We start from the raw sequence: 15450 nt of genomic DNA, 5'->3' as shown, positions 1-15450 counted from the left end.
CTTCATGATAGAAAGCAATAAGCAATGCATACTTTGACTTCCTCTGCCAGCATCTATTCTAATTGCTCCTTGGGATGAATATTTATCCTTTGCTTTTCATCTTGAATTACTAAAAAGTGCTGATTTACTACTACTAATACAGTAATGACTTCCTAAGTTTCAAATTTCAATATGCACGGATACACAGTAATTGGAGATTGAACTTTGTTTTAACATATATTTCAAATGTTGATCTTTTTTTTCACTTTGATGGTTTATTTGTACTTGTGTGTGTGTGACTATTTTTAAGTCTCAAAATATTGACCACAGCCTCACTGATTTGTATTTAGACTTATGGTAGTGTCAGACTTCTTTATGACTTAATGATGTTTAATTCCTAAGGCTCAACCTGGATGTGTCCAGATACAGAAAGCCTGGCTGACAGGGATCATCCCAGCTGTGATGGACTGTGAGAGCACAGTGCAGGAAAAGGCTCTGGAATGCCTTGACCAGCTCCTGTTACAGAACATTAAGCATTATAATAAATTCCACACTGGAGACAATAGCCAGGTACTGGCTTGGGCACTTCTTACTCTCCTTAGTACAGAAAACCAGGAACTAAGGTATGTTAATTGTGTGACTTCTTTTCCGTATAGAAAGCCATAAAAGTTTTTTATTAACATTTCTGTATTGGTCTTGGAAAATTAGCTTTCCAAATTACTTAACATATATGAAGATTCAATTTTTGGTCTTTTTTTTCTTGACCCAATTCAAATCGCTTAGCATTTTTGTGGTGACAGTTTTTTGTGAAGTCTTTGATTACCTCCTTTGCTTTTCTCTGAGTGTTTAATGTCTTAATATGTAGTAGAAAGCACTGATAGACATATTAATAGTAACTTTCCACATACTCATTTTTATGAAAGATGACTTCCTAGTTCTTTCAAATTAAACTTTTCCTGAGATCTTATTGGATTGGTTGACTTGATACCACTGCAGTATATTTTTCCCATTTGATAACATTTACTGAGCATACACCGTACAGTGAACACTGTAGTGAGGGGTTAGGACGTGTTGTATTAGTAAATTTTAATCTGTACTGCAGTAATCTTACAATTAGCTTGTGTTTACACTACCTTGACTGACTTTTCTTTTTTTTTAATCATGTAAGAAACACTTCCCTACTCGTTTATATGTAGTTATGGAGGAATTACCATACAATAGAAATATACTAGATTTTGTATTGTAAAATGCCGTTCTGTGGCCCTGGCAAATCACCAGTAAAATGGTGCTTAGTGGGGGCTGTGGAGAAGGCAATGGGGAGTTACTGTTAAATGGGTACAACATTTCATGTGGGGTGATAACAAAGTCCTGGGGATGGATGATTGCACAACAGTGTGACCCCACTGAACTGTACACCTAAAAATCATTAAAATGATAAATTTTATTATGTATATTTTACCACAAGAAAAAAATGTATTTGCTCAAAGTTAGGAAGGAGAGTATAGAATTAGGGTCTTAAGTATAAAAAAGTTTTGGAATAGCTGTTATGGAAAACGAGCTAGGGCAGCAGTCCTCAAAGTGTGAAGGATTCATGAGCTCAGACTGTTTTGATTATAATATTAAGATGTTATATGCCATTTTTCACTTTTATTCTTTCACAGTACAATAGAGTTTTCTGGAACCATATGATAATATTGAAGCAAATTGAATGCAGAGGCAGCTATAATAATCCACCTGTCTTTTGTTTAAGCCAAACCAGAAAGAGGTTTACAGAAAGTAAAAGCAATGACACTGTTCTCACCAAGTTTATTTTGTTTTGAGAAAGATTGTGATTTTTTTGTAAAACAATACATTTATGTTAACATGTAATTGGCTTATTGTTATTTTTAGATTAATAGATAAATATTTTTAAATTTCTGTTTTAATTTCTGCACAGCAGGATATAGCCCACATAAACCAAAGCTCTTCAAGGTGGTGCATAATTTTTTGAGTTCAAAAGTGCCCAAAGATGAAAAAAGTATGAGAACTACTGAGCTTGGGAATCAGGTTTTCAAAAAGGATTATTAAGAAAAGTAAGAGCTGGTGGAATAGAGTTCTATAAACATTTGTAAACAAAATCTTGTGGTATGTTCTTTAATAAACAGAAAGTAGCTAGAACATCAGGAAGTGTTCAGGAAGAGAGAGACTTCACAGAACAGATGACTCTTGAATTTGAATCTTGAAGGTTAATAAGGAGGCAAAAGGGCATGGCCATGGGAAACAAACAGCCAGTGCAAAGCCATGGAAGCATAAGCATTGTGTCCTGGTAGGAGCCATAGGATTTCACTGTGGGTGGGAAACGGTGCTTGTTGGACTGCACATAAAATGAAATGAGATGTTAAGCAGGGTCCGCATACTGCAGAGTTGTTACATAGCATACCAAGGAGTTTGACTTTAGATTGAAAGCAGAATGGGAGGGGGAGGCTGCTGATGAATTTAAAGTGGATGGGTAATAGAGGATTTTATATTTTAGGAAGTGTTAACCTTGAAAATAAAACACCCAGTTATTTTACCAGCAAAATGGGTTTATACGGGAATAGCAGAGCTATGACAAACCACAGGCAAGTCTGGAGATCAAAGGAGAGGAACTGTTAGTTTTTAGAGAAAAGGGAGACATTGGGAAGAGCTGCTCTGAAGGAAAGCCCATTGAAAGAAAGTGAGAGTTCAAGGTGGTGATGGTTTCTCCATGGCTGAGTTGTGACAGACTCTCCATTGGCGGGCTGTCATCAGGCTAGGAGGAATCCTTCCTCTTGGCTGGAGTAGTAAAGTCACCTTCTTTCTGTTGGGTCTGCAACTGATGATCAGTGGTAGGCGTGAGAACTCCCCCCTGCTGGCTTCTCAGCTCCACTTTCAGTTTCACAGGAAGTGTATCAAAGGGACTTGTGCTCGGTGACCAGGAGACAACTAGAATCTAAGAAAACAGGCCAGCACTGAAATGATTTAAGTTAAAGATGATGAGGACTTGCATCAAGGAGAAGGCAGTAGAAATGAAGAGAATGAAGTATATTTAAAGATATTTAACAAGTGGAAGTATAGAATTGGTAAAGTTTTGATTTGAGGGTTAGAAGGAATCAGTGCACTTCCTCTGCTCAAACTGCTCACAGTCTAGTGGAAAGAGACAAAATAAATTCACAATTTTAGTAAAAAGTGAGTTTTAGGAGCAAAGAGGGAGGGCATAGAGCAGTTTGGTGATTTTTTTTTTTTTTTAACATTTTTCTTTTTTTAGCTTAGGTTGGCTTCCTTTTGATGGTGGCAAGAGCTGAATTATTCCCAAAGGTGGAATAAGTAGAAATTAACCAGGCAGCCATAATAGAGTTTCCAGACAGAAAATAGCAATGCAAAGGCTTAGAGGACTGAAGTCTCCATGATTCTATCCAAAATAACTGGTAAATGGGATTTCCATTCACTGGAGGTGTGGAAAGCAGAGGCAGGGCAGATATCTGAACAGAGGGAAGGCAGGAGATGGAAGTCTAATTTAAATGTCTGCACAGCAAAAGAAACAGTCGACAAAACTAAAAGCCTACGGAATGGGAGAAGATATTTGCAAATGACACATCATGTAAAGGGTTAGTATCCAAAATCTATAAACAACTTATCAAACCCAACACCCAAAAAACAAATAATCCAGTTAAGAAATGGGCAAAAGACATGAATAGACACTTTTCCAAAGGAGACATCCAGATGGCTGACAGACACATTGAAAGATGCTCAACATCACTCATTATCAGGGAAATACAAATCAAAACCACAGTGAGATACCACCTCACACCTGTCAGAATGGGTAAAATTAACAAGTCAGGAAACAACAGATGTTGGCGAGGATGCGGAGAAAGGGGAACCCTTTTGCAGTGTTGGTGGGAATGCAAGCTGCTACAGCCACTCAGGAAAACAGTATGGAGATTCCTCAGAAGTTAAAAATAAAACTACCCTATGATCCAGCAATTGCACTACGAGGTATTTATCCAGAGGATACAAAAATACTGATTTGAAGGGGCACATGCACCACAGTGTTTATAGCACTATCAACCATAGCCAAATTATGGAAAGAGCCCAAATGTTCATCAACTGATGAATGGATAAAGATGTGTGTGTGTGTGCATGTAAGAGAATATTACTCAGTGATCAAAAAGAATGAAATCTTGCCATTTGCAACAATGTGGATGGAACTTTGTATTATGCTAAGCGAAGTAAATCAGAGAAAGACAAATATATGATTTCACTCATATGTGGAATTTAAGAAACAAAACAACATGGGGAGGGGAAGGGAAGGAAAAATAAAATAAGATGAAAACAGAGAGGGAGGCGATCTATAAGAGACTCTTAAATATAGAGAACAAACTGAGGGTTGTTGGAGGGGAGGTAGGTGGGGTGATGGGCATTAAGAAGGTCACTTGTTGGGATGAGCACTGGGTATTGTATATGACTGATGAATCACTAAATTTTACTCCTGAAACCAATACTACACTATATGTTAACTAACTTGAATTTAAATTTATTTTTTTTATTTTTATTTTTTTTTAAAGATTTTATTTATTTATTTGAGAGAGAGAGAGAGCACATGAGAGGGGGGAGGGTCAGAGGGAGAAGCAGACTCCCTGCTGAGCAGGGAGCCCGATGCGGGACTCGATCCCGGGACTCCAGGATCATGACCTGAGCCGAAGGCAGTCGCTTAACCAACTGAGCCACCCAGGCGCCCTTGAATTTAAATTTAAAAAAAAAATGTGTGCTTGTGATGCTTTCTCATGTCTAAGTGGTAATTCATTTTGGTAATGAATGAGATCATCCAGGGTTCTGTTGTAGATAAGAGAAGAGGACTAAGAATAGAACTTTTCAAAATCAGCCATTAGAGTGTTTTGAAGAAAAGGAATTAGTGAAGGGAAAATAAAAGAGATCCAACAAGTAGACCACAGACCAGAGTACGAGGGCAGAGAAAGTGGTCAGTAATGTCTGGCAGAGGTTATGGAAAATGGGGACTGAACATAGTCCATTGGTTTGGATACTAGGATACTAGGATAGAGGTCAGTGGTGCGGTACAAAAGAACCAGGTTAGTATCTGTTGAAAACATTCTGACTTGATAGGGAGTGGCTTGTGATCAACAGTGGGGCTAACTGAGGGGTAAGCTAATTGAGGGAGGCTTTTTGGGAACTGTACAGCTGATGTGGAAGGGTATGAGTTGTCAGAAGAGCCAAATTTGAGATTTCAAAACTGGAAGTTCAGAGGATTTTTTTTCCCGTTCTGTTCATTTCTTATAGTAAACATTACTTAATATTTTGTGTGATTCTTCTTAATAAATTTTAAAATATTTGCTGATTGCATGCATGTTGTTTTTGGGCTGTAATTAGATATAAATTATGTTATGAGTTACCTGCAATAAAATTCTAGATGTTTATAGATACATTTTTAATCAGTAGCTAATTTATAAAACCGTTAATTTATGTGGATATGGTTATTATGTGTAGATGTGTTTATTTTGTTACAGTTGTTTTCTGCATGCTTTGAGAATTCCTTTCTTTTATTTTCACTTAATGTGAAAGTCTTGGTATATGATTGTGTATGAGTGTGTGTGTATGTTCCTAGCAGTTTAGGAAAAATTAATTGTGGGAAGAAGTGTATTTTTCTCTTTGCTTAGATATGTAACACTGCATTTGTTTCATCAGTCATGTGATCTCGTTCAGTGCTATGAGAAGAAGTCAAATAAGAAATGATATAAAACAATGACATAACACCAGCACTTAATACGCCAGAAGCATTTTTTTGTTTTATTTTTAAAGGGTTTGAAATACGGATTTCTGAGTCGTATTGGCAGGTCATAGCAAAGTTTAGCTTGTTTAATATCACCATATTTAAATGCTAGGATGTCATTTGTCTCCAGTCCTTCTATTGAAAAAACAGCAATGTCTATGCTTTTTGTCACTAAAACCCTCTAAACTATGGATGTATTTGTTATTGGTAACTCATCCCTTATGTTTATATAGCAATTTTGGAGGGAATGAGGATAAGAAGGGTCTCAAATGAATTATGAAATTTTATTCTTTGCTTTAAAAATAAATTCTTTATAAGGGGAGAAATAAATATATTTTATTCTGTATAATAAAAATTTTAAAGTTGCTAGTTTGGTATCAAATATGTCACTAGCCAGGAACTTCTGCATAGGCGTTTGATGTGCCAGAGGAGTCCTGGAGCAACAGAAGGTGGTAACCTTTCACTGAGGGCTGCTCTGAACAGTTTTGTATATTTACAGTTAGAATTGTTCTTTCCCATCTTTTTTTCTAGCCGCTATTTAAATAAGGCTTTTCATATCTGGTCCAAGAAAGAGAAATTCTCATCCAGTTTTATAAACAATGTGATATCCTACACTGGCACAGAACATTCTGCACCAGCCTGGATGCTGCTCTCCAAGATTGCTTGCTCATCCCCCAAGCTCGACTACACCAAAATAATAGAGTCCTGGGAGAAAATCAGCAGGTTTGCATGCTTATAATGTAGTTGCTGATAGACACTGAAGATTCTTGGAAACAAAGCTCATGTCTTAAGGAAGTGGGCTATTTCATAGCTATTCATATACATAGATCTTGTCTTTAAATTCTGGTATAAAAACAAACATGAAAGATAAGAATAAGTTTTAAGCTTTCAGTTTACCCTTTGTCCCAGTAATTTAAGTGCCTTAATGCTCCTACAGCTTGACTCCTAAACCATGCTACCCTACATTCCTCCAGTATTAACAATCCAGAGACTATTGGTTGACAGCAGAGTTTATTTTGGCTCTATATTGATATTCCTTATGTCCTTTTCCTAGTCAACAGAATCCCAATTCAAACACCTTAGGACATATTCTGTGTGTTATTGGGCATATTGCAAAGCATCTTCCTAAGCGCACCCGGGACAAGGTGACTGGTGAGTGTCTTTTGGAGAATCTTGCAAAGGCTTTGCTTCTCACTTTATATATATTTTAAGCAGTTAAATTTGGAGGGTTTTTGACTCTCTTTTTAGATGTGGTCAAGTGTAAGCTGAATGGATTCCAGTGGTCTCTAGAGTTGATCAGCTCAGCTGTTGATACTTTGCAAAGACTCTGTAGAGCATCTGCAGAGACACCTGTGGAAGAACAGGTACGCTGCAAACTCTCCTGGATGTGTATGTCGTTTGTTTGTACTTATACATACTACTCTGTTTTGAAGTTTGAAGAGTGTTCTCTGTGGAGAACCTACAAGAATGGGTAGTCTCCAGCAGCTGATACTACAAGTAAATACTTATGTGACAAGAAGTTGACATTCCCTGAGATCTTGGCTACTAATGACACAAGGTTCCCTCAGGAAGTCACCACCTTGGTTCTAGGTACAAGTGTCTTCTAGGAAATGATTTCTGATCATTTGAGAGGTCATACTCCTGGAAAATACCTGTCCTGTTACTATAAGGCTATATTATTCTAATACCTCTTCCTATATCATGTCCCCAGAGTTGGCCAGAACCTACAGCTCATATTTTCTGTAGAACATACACACAAATCCAAGCCAGGGTTTTGCCTGAGACAGAGCCATTACTTTGACTCCCTAAAAGATACCCATATCAGTTTCTCTAATAAGTTACTTTATTACCATGTATTCTGTTTTTATCATGAAATATACTCCTAGACAATGCTAATCATTACGAAAAATTTTAAGATGGGTCATTATGATTCTAGAAGTCAAAAGTTAATTTAAATAACTGCTGGAATATTTTTAAGTTTTCCAGAATAAAAATATTTTTGCTTCATTCAGCTACATTCCTGTGCTTCCTTTTCTTATATATAAGTTCCTTAAAGGAAGTCCTTCCTTGAAACAAACTGAGGGTTGCTGGAGTGGTGGGGGATGGGAGGCATGGGGTGGCTGGGTGATAGACATTGGGGAGGGTATGTGCTATGTTACATCTTCTATTTGTAGTAACATATAATAGGAAAGTATATTATAACTTTTTTTGCTTAGGACTGAAAACAGGTTGAAATGTACTTAACTAAAAATACCCAGCTCTTCCCATGTAAATGGTGTCTGGTGTTTTCCTGGCATGTACCTTTTGGCTCGTCTGATGAAAGGGATACTTGCTTTGTTTGATTTTTCTAGCCGTTTATCTCTTGATCCAAGAAAAACTTCTAAATAAGGAACATTACCTAAGTAGGGAGCATATTTGAATAGCAGAAAACAGGTCAAAACAAAACAAAAGCTGTTCACGAGGAAAGAATGATGTAGGGAAAAGCAGGGAGAAACGTATATGGCAGATTATGAAACTGTGATCCGGCATGTCTTCTTGGTGGCACACAGCTGATTAATGGCAGAGCCATGCCTGGAACTAAGGCCTCTGACTGCCTTCCCAATCTTTTTTTTTTTTTTTTTCACCATCACTGGCTGGAGGAAGAGTGATCTATAATACTGGTGGCGTTGGGGCCTTAGGAAGCCACTGGCTGCTCACTAATGGCCCACAGTTGTTAGCACAGTAAGTTACATCATTCTTAGAGCCTGTGAGGAAGACACAGTTATCTTCACATTTAAAAACTGAGAACTAAAAGAGATTATGACCACATTTGAAAAAAGGCCAGGGTTGTAGCTTTGCCAATACCACTTCCCTTGGTGGTAGACAATGGACTGAGGCCCTAAGATTTTCCAGCATCTTAGGGTATTTTAAATTCGTATGACCTGGTTGTTTCCCCTAAACATGCTTCTCTTTTCCTTTTCTCTGTAAATGAACATTCTATATTTTACTGAGAAAAACAAATTGCCCAAAGAATAGATGATCAGGATCTAGCTCAACAGCACTGTATATGAAAAGACATGGGTATGGGGGCACTGTTGCTATCTATAAGCCTGGTACCAGTTAATAGTGTTTTGTGGCTATCACTGGAAATAGTCTGTGAGATCTTGGACTGTATTAATAGAAATAGTGACTACAATAAGGGGGGTGATGGTTCTCCTCTTTGTACTGGTGAAATCTAAGTTGGCATGTTCTAATTTAATTTCAGTGGCAACTCCTTAGAGAAATGTTGATAAAATTGAATATATCAATGGGAGAGCAATTTGGTGAGGAAGTTGCAAAGCAGGTTGTATAAGGAACAGCTGAAGGACCTGGGTGTTTAGCTGGTGAAGGGAAGAATTATGTGGGATAAGCTGCCTAGCTCTGTTCAAATATATGAAGGACCTTAAAATGAAAGAAGAATTAGATTTATTTGGCATCTCAGACCAATGAGTGGAAATCGTGAGGAGACAAACATTAGCCAACTAAAGAAAAAACATACTGAGGTCTGTCTGAAATGGAGGGACTTGCCTCAAAACACATCCTAAATCATTGGAGGTGTTCACAGAGAAGCTGGACAACTTGACATGAGTCCCTGTGTGAAGAGATTCCCAGGATTAGATGGCCGTGACAGTTCTCTCCCAGATTCTGTGATTCCAAAAGTTCTAGTCCAACTACCCAGCCCAGTTCTAGGCTTGAGGTCTCACACAAGTTAACCTTTGTCTTCTTGCCAGGATAGAGCATACAGATTTCAGAAGTTCTCCTGAACAGCATCACAGCCCAGGCTGTGCAATCTATTAAAATAAATATAATAATTCTATAAAAAGTAATAAAGACAATCATTTTGAAACATTTTAGGCCAAGTCAAACTAAAAACATTTGGATCACAGTGATAGTTTGCCCCAGTGTGGTAAACATTGAACACCATTTTGTGGTAGTGCTGCTGGGCCCTGGGGTGGTGGTTAAAACAGAGTCCCTTCCTAAGGCACCCACAGCATAATAGGGCAGATGCACATGGAAACAGGTGATTTCAACATAATATAATCATTCCTGGGGCGCCTGGGTGGCTCATTTGGTTGAGCATCCCAACTTTTGATTTCGGTTCAGGTCACAATCTCAGGGTTGTGAGATCGAGCCCCAAGGCGGGCTCTGCGCTCAGCGCAGAGTCTGCTCCTCCCTCTCCTGCTCCCTCTCTTCCTCCCTCTGTCCCCCTGCCCCCACCCCACTTGCTCTCTCTCAGAGAGCTGTAGAATGTGACTGAGCTCTCTCAGCTGCCATGGAGGTGATATATACTAGAGATGGCGAGCACTTGAGGCTATTTTAACTAACAAGGACTGAAAACTTGTCTTTAATGAATACATTTCAAAATGGATAACAACTGTTCTTTTTTATTCTGTCTTTTTAAAGTATACTATTTGCTATAGTAGTTAATTCGCCATCTACATATGCTAGAAGAACTGTAGTGTTTTTCTCTATTAATGGAGGAGCACCATTATTATAGGTCTTTTATCAGGGCACTGGATCTTCCCAGATATTTGCTTTTTGCTCTTAAAGGGCACATGGAGAAAGATCTGTATGTGTGTGTGTGTGTGTATCATATGTGTGTGTATATGCCGTATATATATATACTGTTCTTTGTGAATTCTGCTTAGTTCTTCTAGCCAGATTGCTGAAAGAGCAAAGATTCGAAAGCATGATGGCTAGGGCTTCTCATGGCTTATGGTTATGCCTTTGAAGACCATAGATTTTCTTCTGAGAAAATTGTTTCATGGATAGTCTCATAGATGTATGGAATCCTTCAGAGATTACCTTTGACTTGCCAACAGGAATTACTGAAGCAGGTGTGTGGGGATGTCCTCTCCACCTGTGTGCAGTCCCTCTCCGACATAGTTCTGAAGCAAAGAGGGCCCGGGAATATGGATGAAGACCTGTTTGTAAGTAATTACTTTTCTGGAACATTCCTTTCCTTTACATTGGTTGAGGTTTTCTAAAGATGACTTTCTAATGTGCATTTCTAGTGCTATTAGCAAGAAAAGGATTTTCCTAGCCTAGAGCTTACTTTTTTTTTAGAAGAATTTTTGTGTTGGTGGCCTATTCATTTTTCTCTCATGTACTTATTATCTGGGGGAAAAACTTGATGGGATAGGCTTCATCCAGTTAGAACCTGTGAGGTACCTGATCCAGTAGGGAAAACACAGTCTGTGTTGTGAAATAATAAGGCGAGAAAGTAATAAAGGCAGTATGCTCTTTGTTCTTTTGGCTTGTTTGTTTGATGTGTTTTTAAAGTATAATGTGTCTGCTAAAGCTGTTTGAATACCAGACTGTAGAACTAGGGAATAGTGCTGAGCAGTTCTGAAGCCATGGCTAAAATACAGTGAAATATTTGGAAATTGAAAATACAAATAACCTTGGAGCAGCAAGACTATATGACGTGGCACCCTGCTTTAGAAATTGTGTTGGTGCAATCGATTCCTGTGGGCCAGTAAATGTGGAGCCAGTTTCCTGATTTGAGGTTGACCATCAACGAAACATGCTGTAGTAATTCTGACTCCAACATCTGACAGTCAGTAAAGAAAACTTTTTGATGCCCTTCTGTAGAGGCCATCATTTCACCAGAATTGGCCATTTTCCTCATCTATATGAAAATTAGTAGAGTACCTCTCCTCTGTGCTCTTCCTGCTTTGCCACCTCACACTTGTACCTGGAGACCGAGGACCATGTTTAGATATGTGAGAAGAGACCATTTGTGCTGAGGCATTAATATGCACACTTTAGTAATAAAAGTATTACCAGTAGGAATCCAGACATTTCAGTTCAGAGGGCTGTGATGTGTTAAGATGGCCCTGCCCCAGGGTTTCTAGAGGGTCTCATGCCTCTAATTTGTCTGAGCAGTCACTGCCCAAACTAAGAAAAATGCTTATTATGACCAGTGAGTTTTTCCCTCTAAAATTTTTTTTCAACTATTAAATATGTCACCAAAAGCTTCCCGTTAGTCAAAATATATAAGGATACATATATATTATAATATATACATTATAATATATACAATATGACTATTGTTTACTTCACTCTTCTTTAAGTAGAATTTAAATATTCCTTTAATCACTAAGATATATATGTTCAGGATTTTTTAAATATACATACTCTTGATTTTGGCTCAGGTCATGATCTCAGGGTCATGAGATCGAGCCCCACGTTGGGCTCTGTGCTGGGCATGGAGCCTGCTTAAGATTCTCTCTCCCTCTGCCCCTCCCCCCACTTGCACGGACACTCTCTCTCTCTAGAATAAGTAAGTAGGGCGCCTGGGTGGCTCAGTCAGTTAGGCGTCTGCCTTCGGCTCAGGTCCTGATCCCAGGGTCCTGGGATCGAGTCCCATGTTGGGCTCCCTGCTCGGCAGGGAGCCTGCTTCTCCCTCTGCCTGCCACTCTCCCTGCTTGTACTTTCTCTCTCTCTCTCTCACAAATAAATAAAATCTTTTAAAAAAATAAATTAAGTAAATATTTACAGAAATAAAATAAAATAAGCCTTTTACATTTTACTATTTAGCCTCACCCCTGCATTTTTAGGATAAAGAAAAAACTATTATTAACTCTCCAGTTGAATGTTCTTCATAAACACACAGTAGTAGTGGCAGCTGTGAGGAAGATGGTAATTATAAGTTTTTGATAGGAGTCTAAATAGTAAACCAGTCAGGAAGACAGTTTGGAAATATGTTTTAAAATGTAAAACAGTTTTATGCCCTTTAACCCTGGATTACTCCTAAGGAAGTAAAACAGTGTTTAAAGGTACAAAGGTGTTCGGGCGCCTGGGTGGCTCAGTTGGTTAAGCGACTGCCTTCGGCTCAGGTCACGATCCTGGAGTCCCTGGATCGAGTCCTGCATCGGGCTCCCTGCTCGGCAGGGAGTCTGCTTCTCCCTCTGACCCTTCCCCCTCTCATGTGCTCTCTCTCATTCTCTCTCTCTCAAATAAATAAATAAAATCTTTAAAAAAAAAAAAAAAAAGGTACAAAGAACGTTCTTCAGAAGGAATGCAAACAATAGCAAAGGATTAGAAGCAGTGTAAATGTTCACTGATAGTGAAGTAAATTATGATGACATCAGTAGTTTTTAACATACTTATATGTCATTAGTCATTAGTCATATTTATTATATCTAGTGACAAAAAAGGCTGGGTGAATTTTACCATGTAGTGACTGAATTTTTACAGTGGCCATGTGTTTTTATGGAAAAAAAATAGTTCTTTTAATTTGAGGCACAAAAAAAACATTGACATGTCTTTAGCTAGAGTTAATTTTTCTTTTGCCTTATTTTTACTGCAAAACCAATTCTTTTTGCAGGTGAAGTACATTTTTACCTTAGGAGATATAGCCCAGCTTTGTCCAGCCAGAGTGGAGAAGCGAGCATTCCTTCTGATTCAGTCCATTCTAGCTTCTTCTGTTGATGCGGATCATCGTAAGGCACTTGAAATTATCCTCTGCACGTGCTGTCTTAAGGCGGGGTTGGCCCCTGAGATACTGTAGATAAGCCCTCTTTTTCTTCCTTGTAGCAACATCATCTCAAGGTCACAGTGAAGCTCCAGCCTTTGAGCCACTCTCCCAAGTCAGGGGCTGTGTCATGCCTTCCGTGATTAGAGCACACGCCATCATTACTTTGGGTAAGCAAGAATAACACAGGGAAAGTATTGCTTGTGCGGTCCAGTTCCATGGGTAGCTTTTTTGTCTCAAATAAGCCAGCCTTAGTAATGTGTTATGTATGCTGAGCTCATATTTACTCTAGCTCTTGTGAATTTTGGAGGGAATTCTGATAGGAGCACCCAGCTCAGAGGCATACCAGAGTGCTGATAATGAGAGCCCTTGGTTGGCAGCTGCCCAAGACGATCAGACTCAAGACATTCCCTGTGGGGAGCTTTTGGTTTTTATGTTAATTTATTACAATTACACTTGTTCCTTTTTGGGGGGGGGTTTGGGGGGGATTTTTTTTAATAGTCATAATGTAGCACCATGAGGTCTGTTCATCAAGAACTATATGCCAGGTACCACACTGATTTCTGGGAATGAAAAACTAAATTTGCGGTTCAGTTCATAAAAGAAGATAGTTTATTTGATACCTACCAGAACTGGTAGATGAGCTAATTAATAGACATATTTCCCCATGGACTCAAATTGTTGTGAATCTCGAGAAGACTGACCTCTGTGCTCTAATTTGAATTTTGTTTTAGTATGATTGTTTATTTTATCCTGGATAAGATTTATGAATGTTTTTTGTAATACTAATTTTTTAAAAATCTAAGAATTGTGAATAAGAGCAAAACATTCTCTGGGCTGCAAAAAATTACAAACAGGGGCACCTGGGTGGCTCAGTCAGTTAAGCTTCTGACTTTGGCCAGGTCATGATCTCAGGTCCTGGGATTGAGCCCTGTGTTGGGCTCCCTGCTCAGCAGGGAGTCTGCTTGTCCCTCTATCCCTCCACCTGCTTGTGCTCTCTCTCTCTCAAATAAATAAACAAAATCTTTAAAAAAAAAAATACAAACAAAACTCAGTAACAGCCTCCCTTCTCCTAACTGTGAATAAGAAATAAAATGAGGTGGTTATTCTTTCCTATTTACTTAGCTCAGATTTCAAATTCATTATTAAACTTTTTGGCTTCAATGGAGAATGTATATAATCAAAATAAAATATATCATCTGTTAGATTTTATTGGTCATTTTCCAGGTGAGTAGATAAGTTCTGAAATTCAACTGTTGACTTTAAAAGGAGGATAGTTTTACTCCAATGAAGGGACATCTCTTAGTATATGTCTCACAAAACCCTGAAGTGGTGGTGGGGGGCATTATTTTTTCAGGTATTTTGAACTTCCTGATATTTAGTAGTATGGGTTTGTCTGCCTTTGATTTTTTTTTGTTTGTGATGGTTGATATGATGTTTTAACTTTGATCAAGTAAAATCCACAGCAGGCTATATCTGGAGAAAATGTAGGCATAGGATTAGAATCAAGACATCTTAATCTCTTCCTTGACAGGGAAGCTGTGCTTACAGCATGAGGATCTTGCAAAGAAGAGCATCCCGGCCCTTGTGCGAGAGCTGGAAGTGTGTGATGATGTGGCTGTTCGCAACAATGTTGTCATCGTCATGTGTGATCTTTGTATCCGGTACACGGTCATGGTGGACAAGTACATTCCCAATATCTCCATGTGTCTGAAGGATTCAAATCCATTCATCCGAAAGCAAACACTCATCTTGCTTACCAATCTCTTGCAGGTATGTCTGAGAACAGGACCTGTCATTTTTTTCCTTCCACTATTGCTTCTGGTTTCAGGGAATATTTGAGTAGCATAGGAAATGCACTGCTCTGTAGTAGAATCCAAAAATAATCAGCCTTGTCTCTGGTTTAAAATATCACTCTTCTGATGTTCTGTACAGCCTTTTAAACAGAGTGTTACTTCCTAATGCTTATTTTGGGTGTTTGTTCACATATCCTGTCAACCAGTGTGAGGTTTCATTTTTGTGAGTAAATTCCATGTAGAGAAGAGCACACTCAGTGGACGAGTACTTCTAGTTCCAATTCTGTCATTCTCCTTGACTTTGAACAAGTCAGTGTTTCTCAGACATAACTTCGTCTTTTGTGAAATGAGGATCATATTTGCCCTGGCTGTCTCAGAGTTGGTCTGAGAGTCCA

The 15450-nt window shown here is 38.5% G+C and overlaps 2 protein-coding genes across 7 annotated transcripts in view; one reads left to right on the top strand and one right to left on the bottom strand.

The window, feature by feature from the left end:
* Window positions 1-15450, top strand: part of NCAPD3 (non-SMC condensin II complex subunit D3) — a 62126-nt gene that overhangs the window by 25530 nt on the left and 21146 nt on the right. For all 3 annotated transcript variants that reach the window (XM_032426357.1, XM_032426358.1, XM_032426359.1), the window contains exons 16-23: window positions 382-602; window positions 6293-6484; window positions 6816-6913; window positions 7010-7125; window positions 10603-10710; window positions 13113-13227; window positions 13322-13429; window positions 14794-15032. In XM_032426357.1, coding sequence (XP_032282248.1) covers window positions 382-602; window positions 6293-6484; window positions 6816-6913; window positions 7010-7125; window positions 10603-10710; window positions 13113-13227; window positions 13322-13429; window positions 14794-15032 — 1197 coding nt within the window. The remainder of the gene's footprint in view (window positions 1-381; window positions 603-6292; window positions 6485-6815; window positions 6914-7009; window positions 7126-10602; window positions 10711-13112; window positions 13228-13321; window positions 13430-14793; window positions 15033-15450) is intronic.
* The window catches only part of JAM3 (junctional adhesion molecule 3), a 172780-nt gene continuing 157950 nt past the window's right edge, over window positions 621-15450 (bottom strand). For 3 of the 4 annotated variants that reach the window (XM_032426362.1, XM_032426363.1, XM_032426361.1), the window contains one exon: window positions 621-2929. In XM_032426362.1, the coding sequence (XP_032282253.1) occupies window positions 2750-2929 (180 nt within the window). In that variant the 3' untranslated portion in view covers window positions 621-2749. The remainder of the gene's footprint in view (window positions 2930-15450) is intronic. The other variant, XM_032426360.1, reaches the window with a different exon arrangement.

Source organism: Phoca vitulina, unplaced genomic scaffold (genome assembly GCF_004348235.1).
Source record: "Phoca vitulina isolate PV1807 unplaced genomic scaffold, GSC_HSeal_1.0 scaffold34, whole genome shotgun sequence".
NCBI lineage: Eukaryota > Metazoa > Chordata > Mammalia > Carnivora > Phocidae > Phoca > Phoca vitulina.
This window is presented reverse-complemented; position numbering and strand designations above follow the sequence as displayed.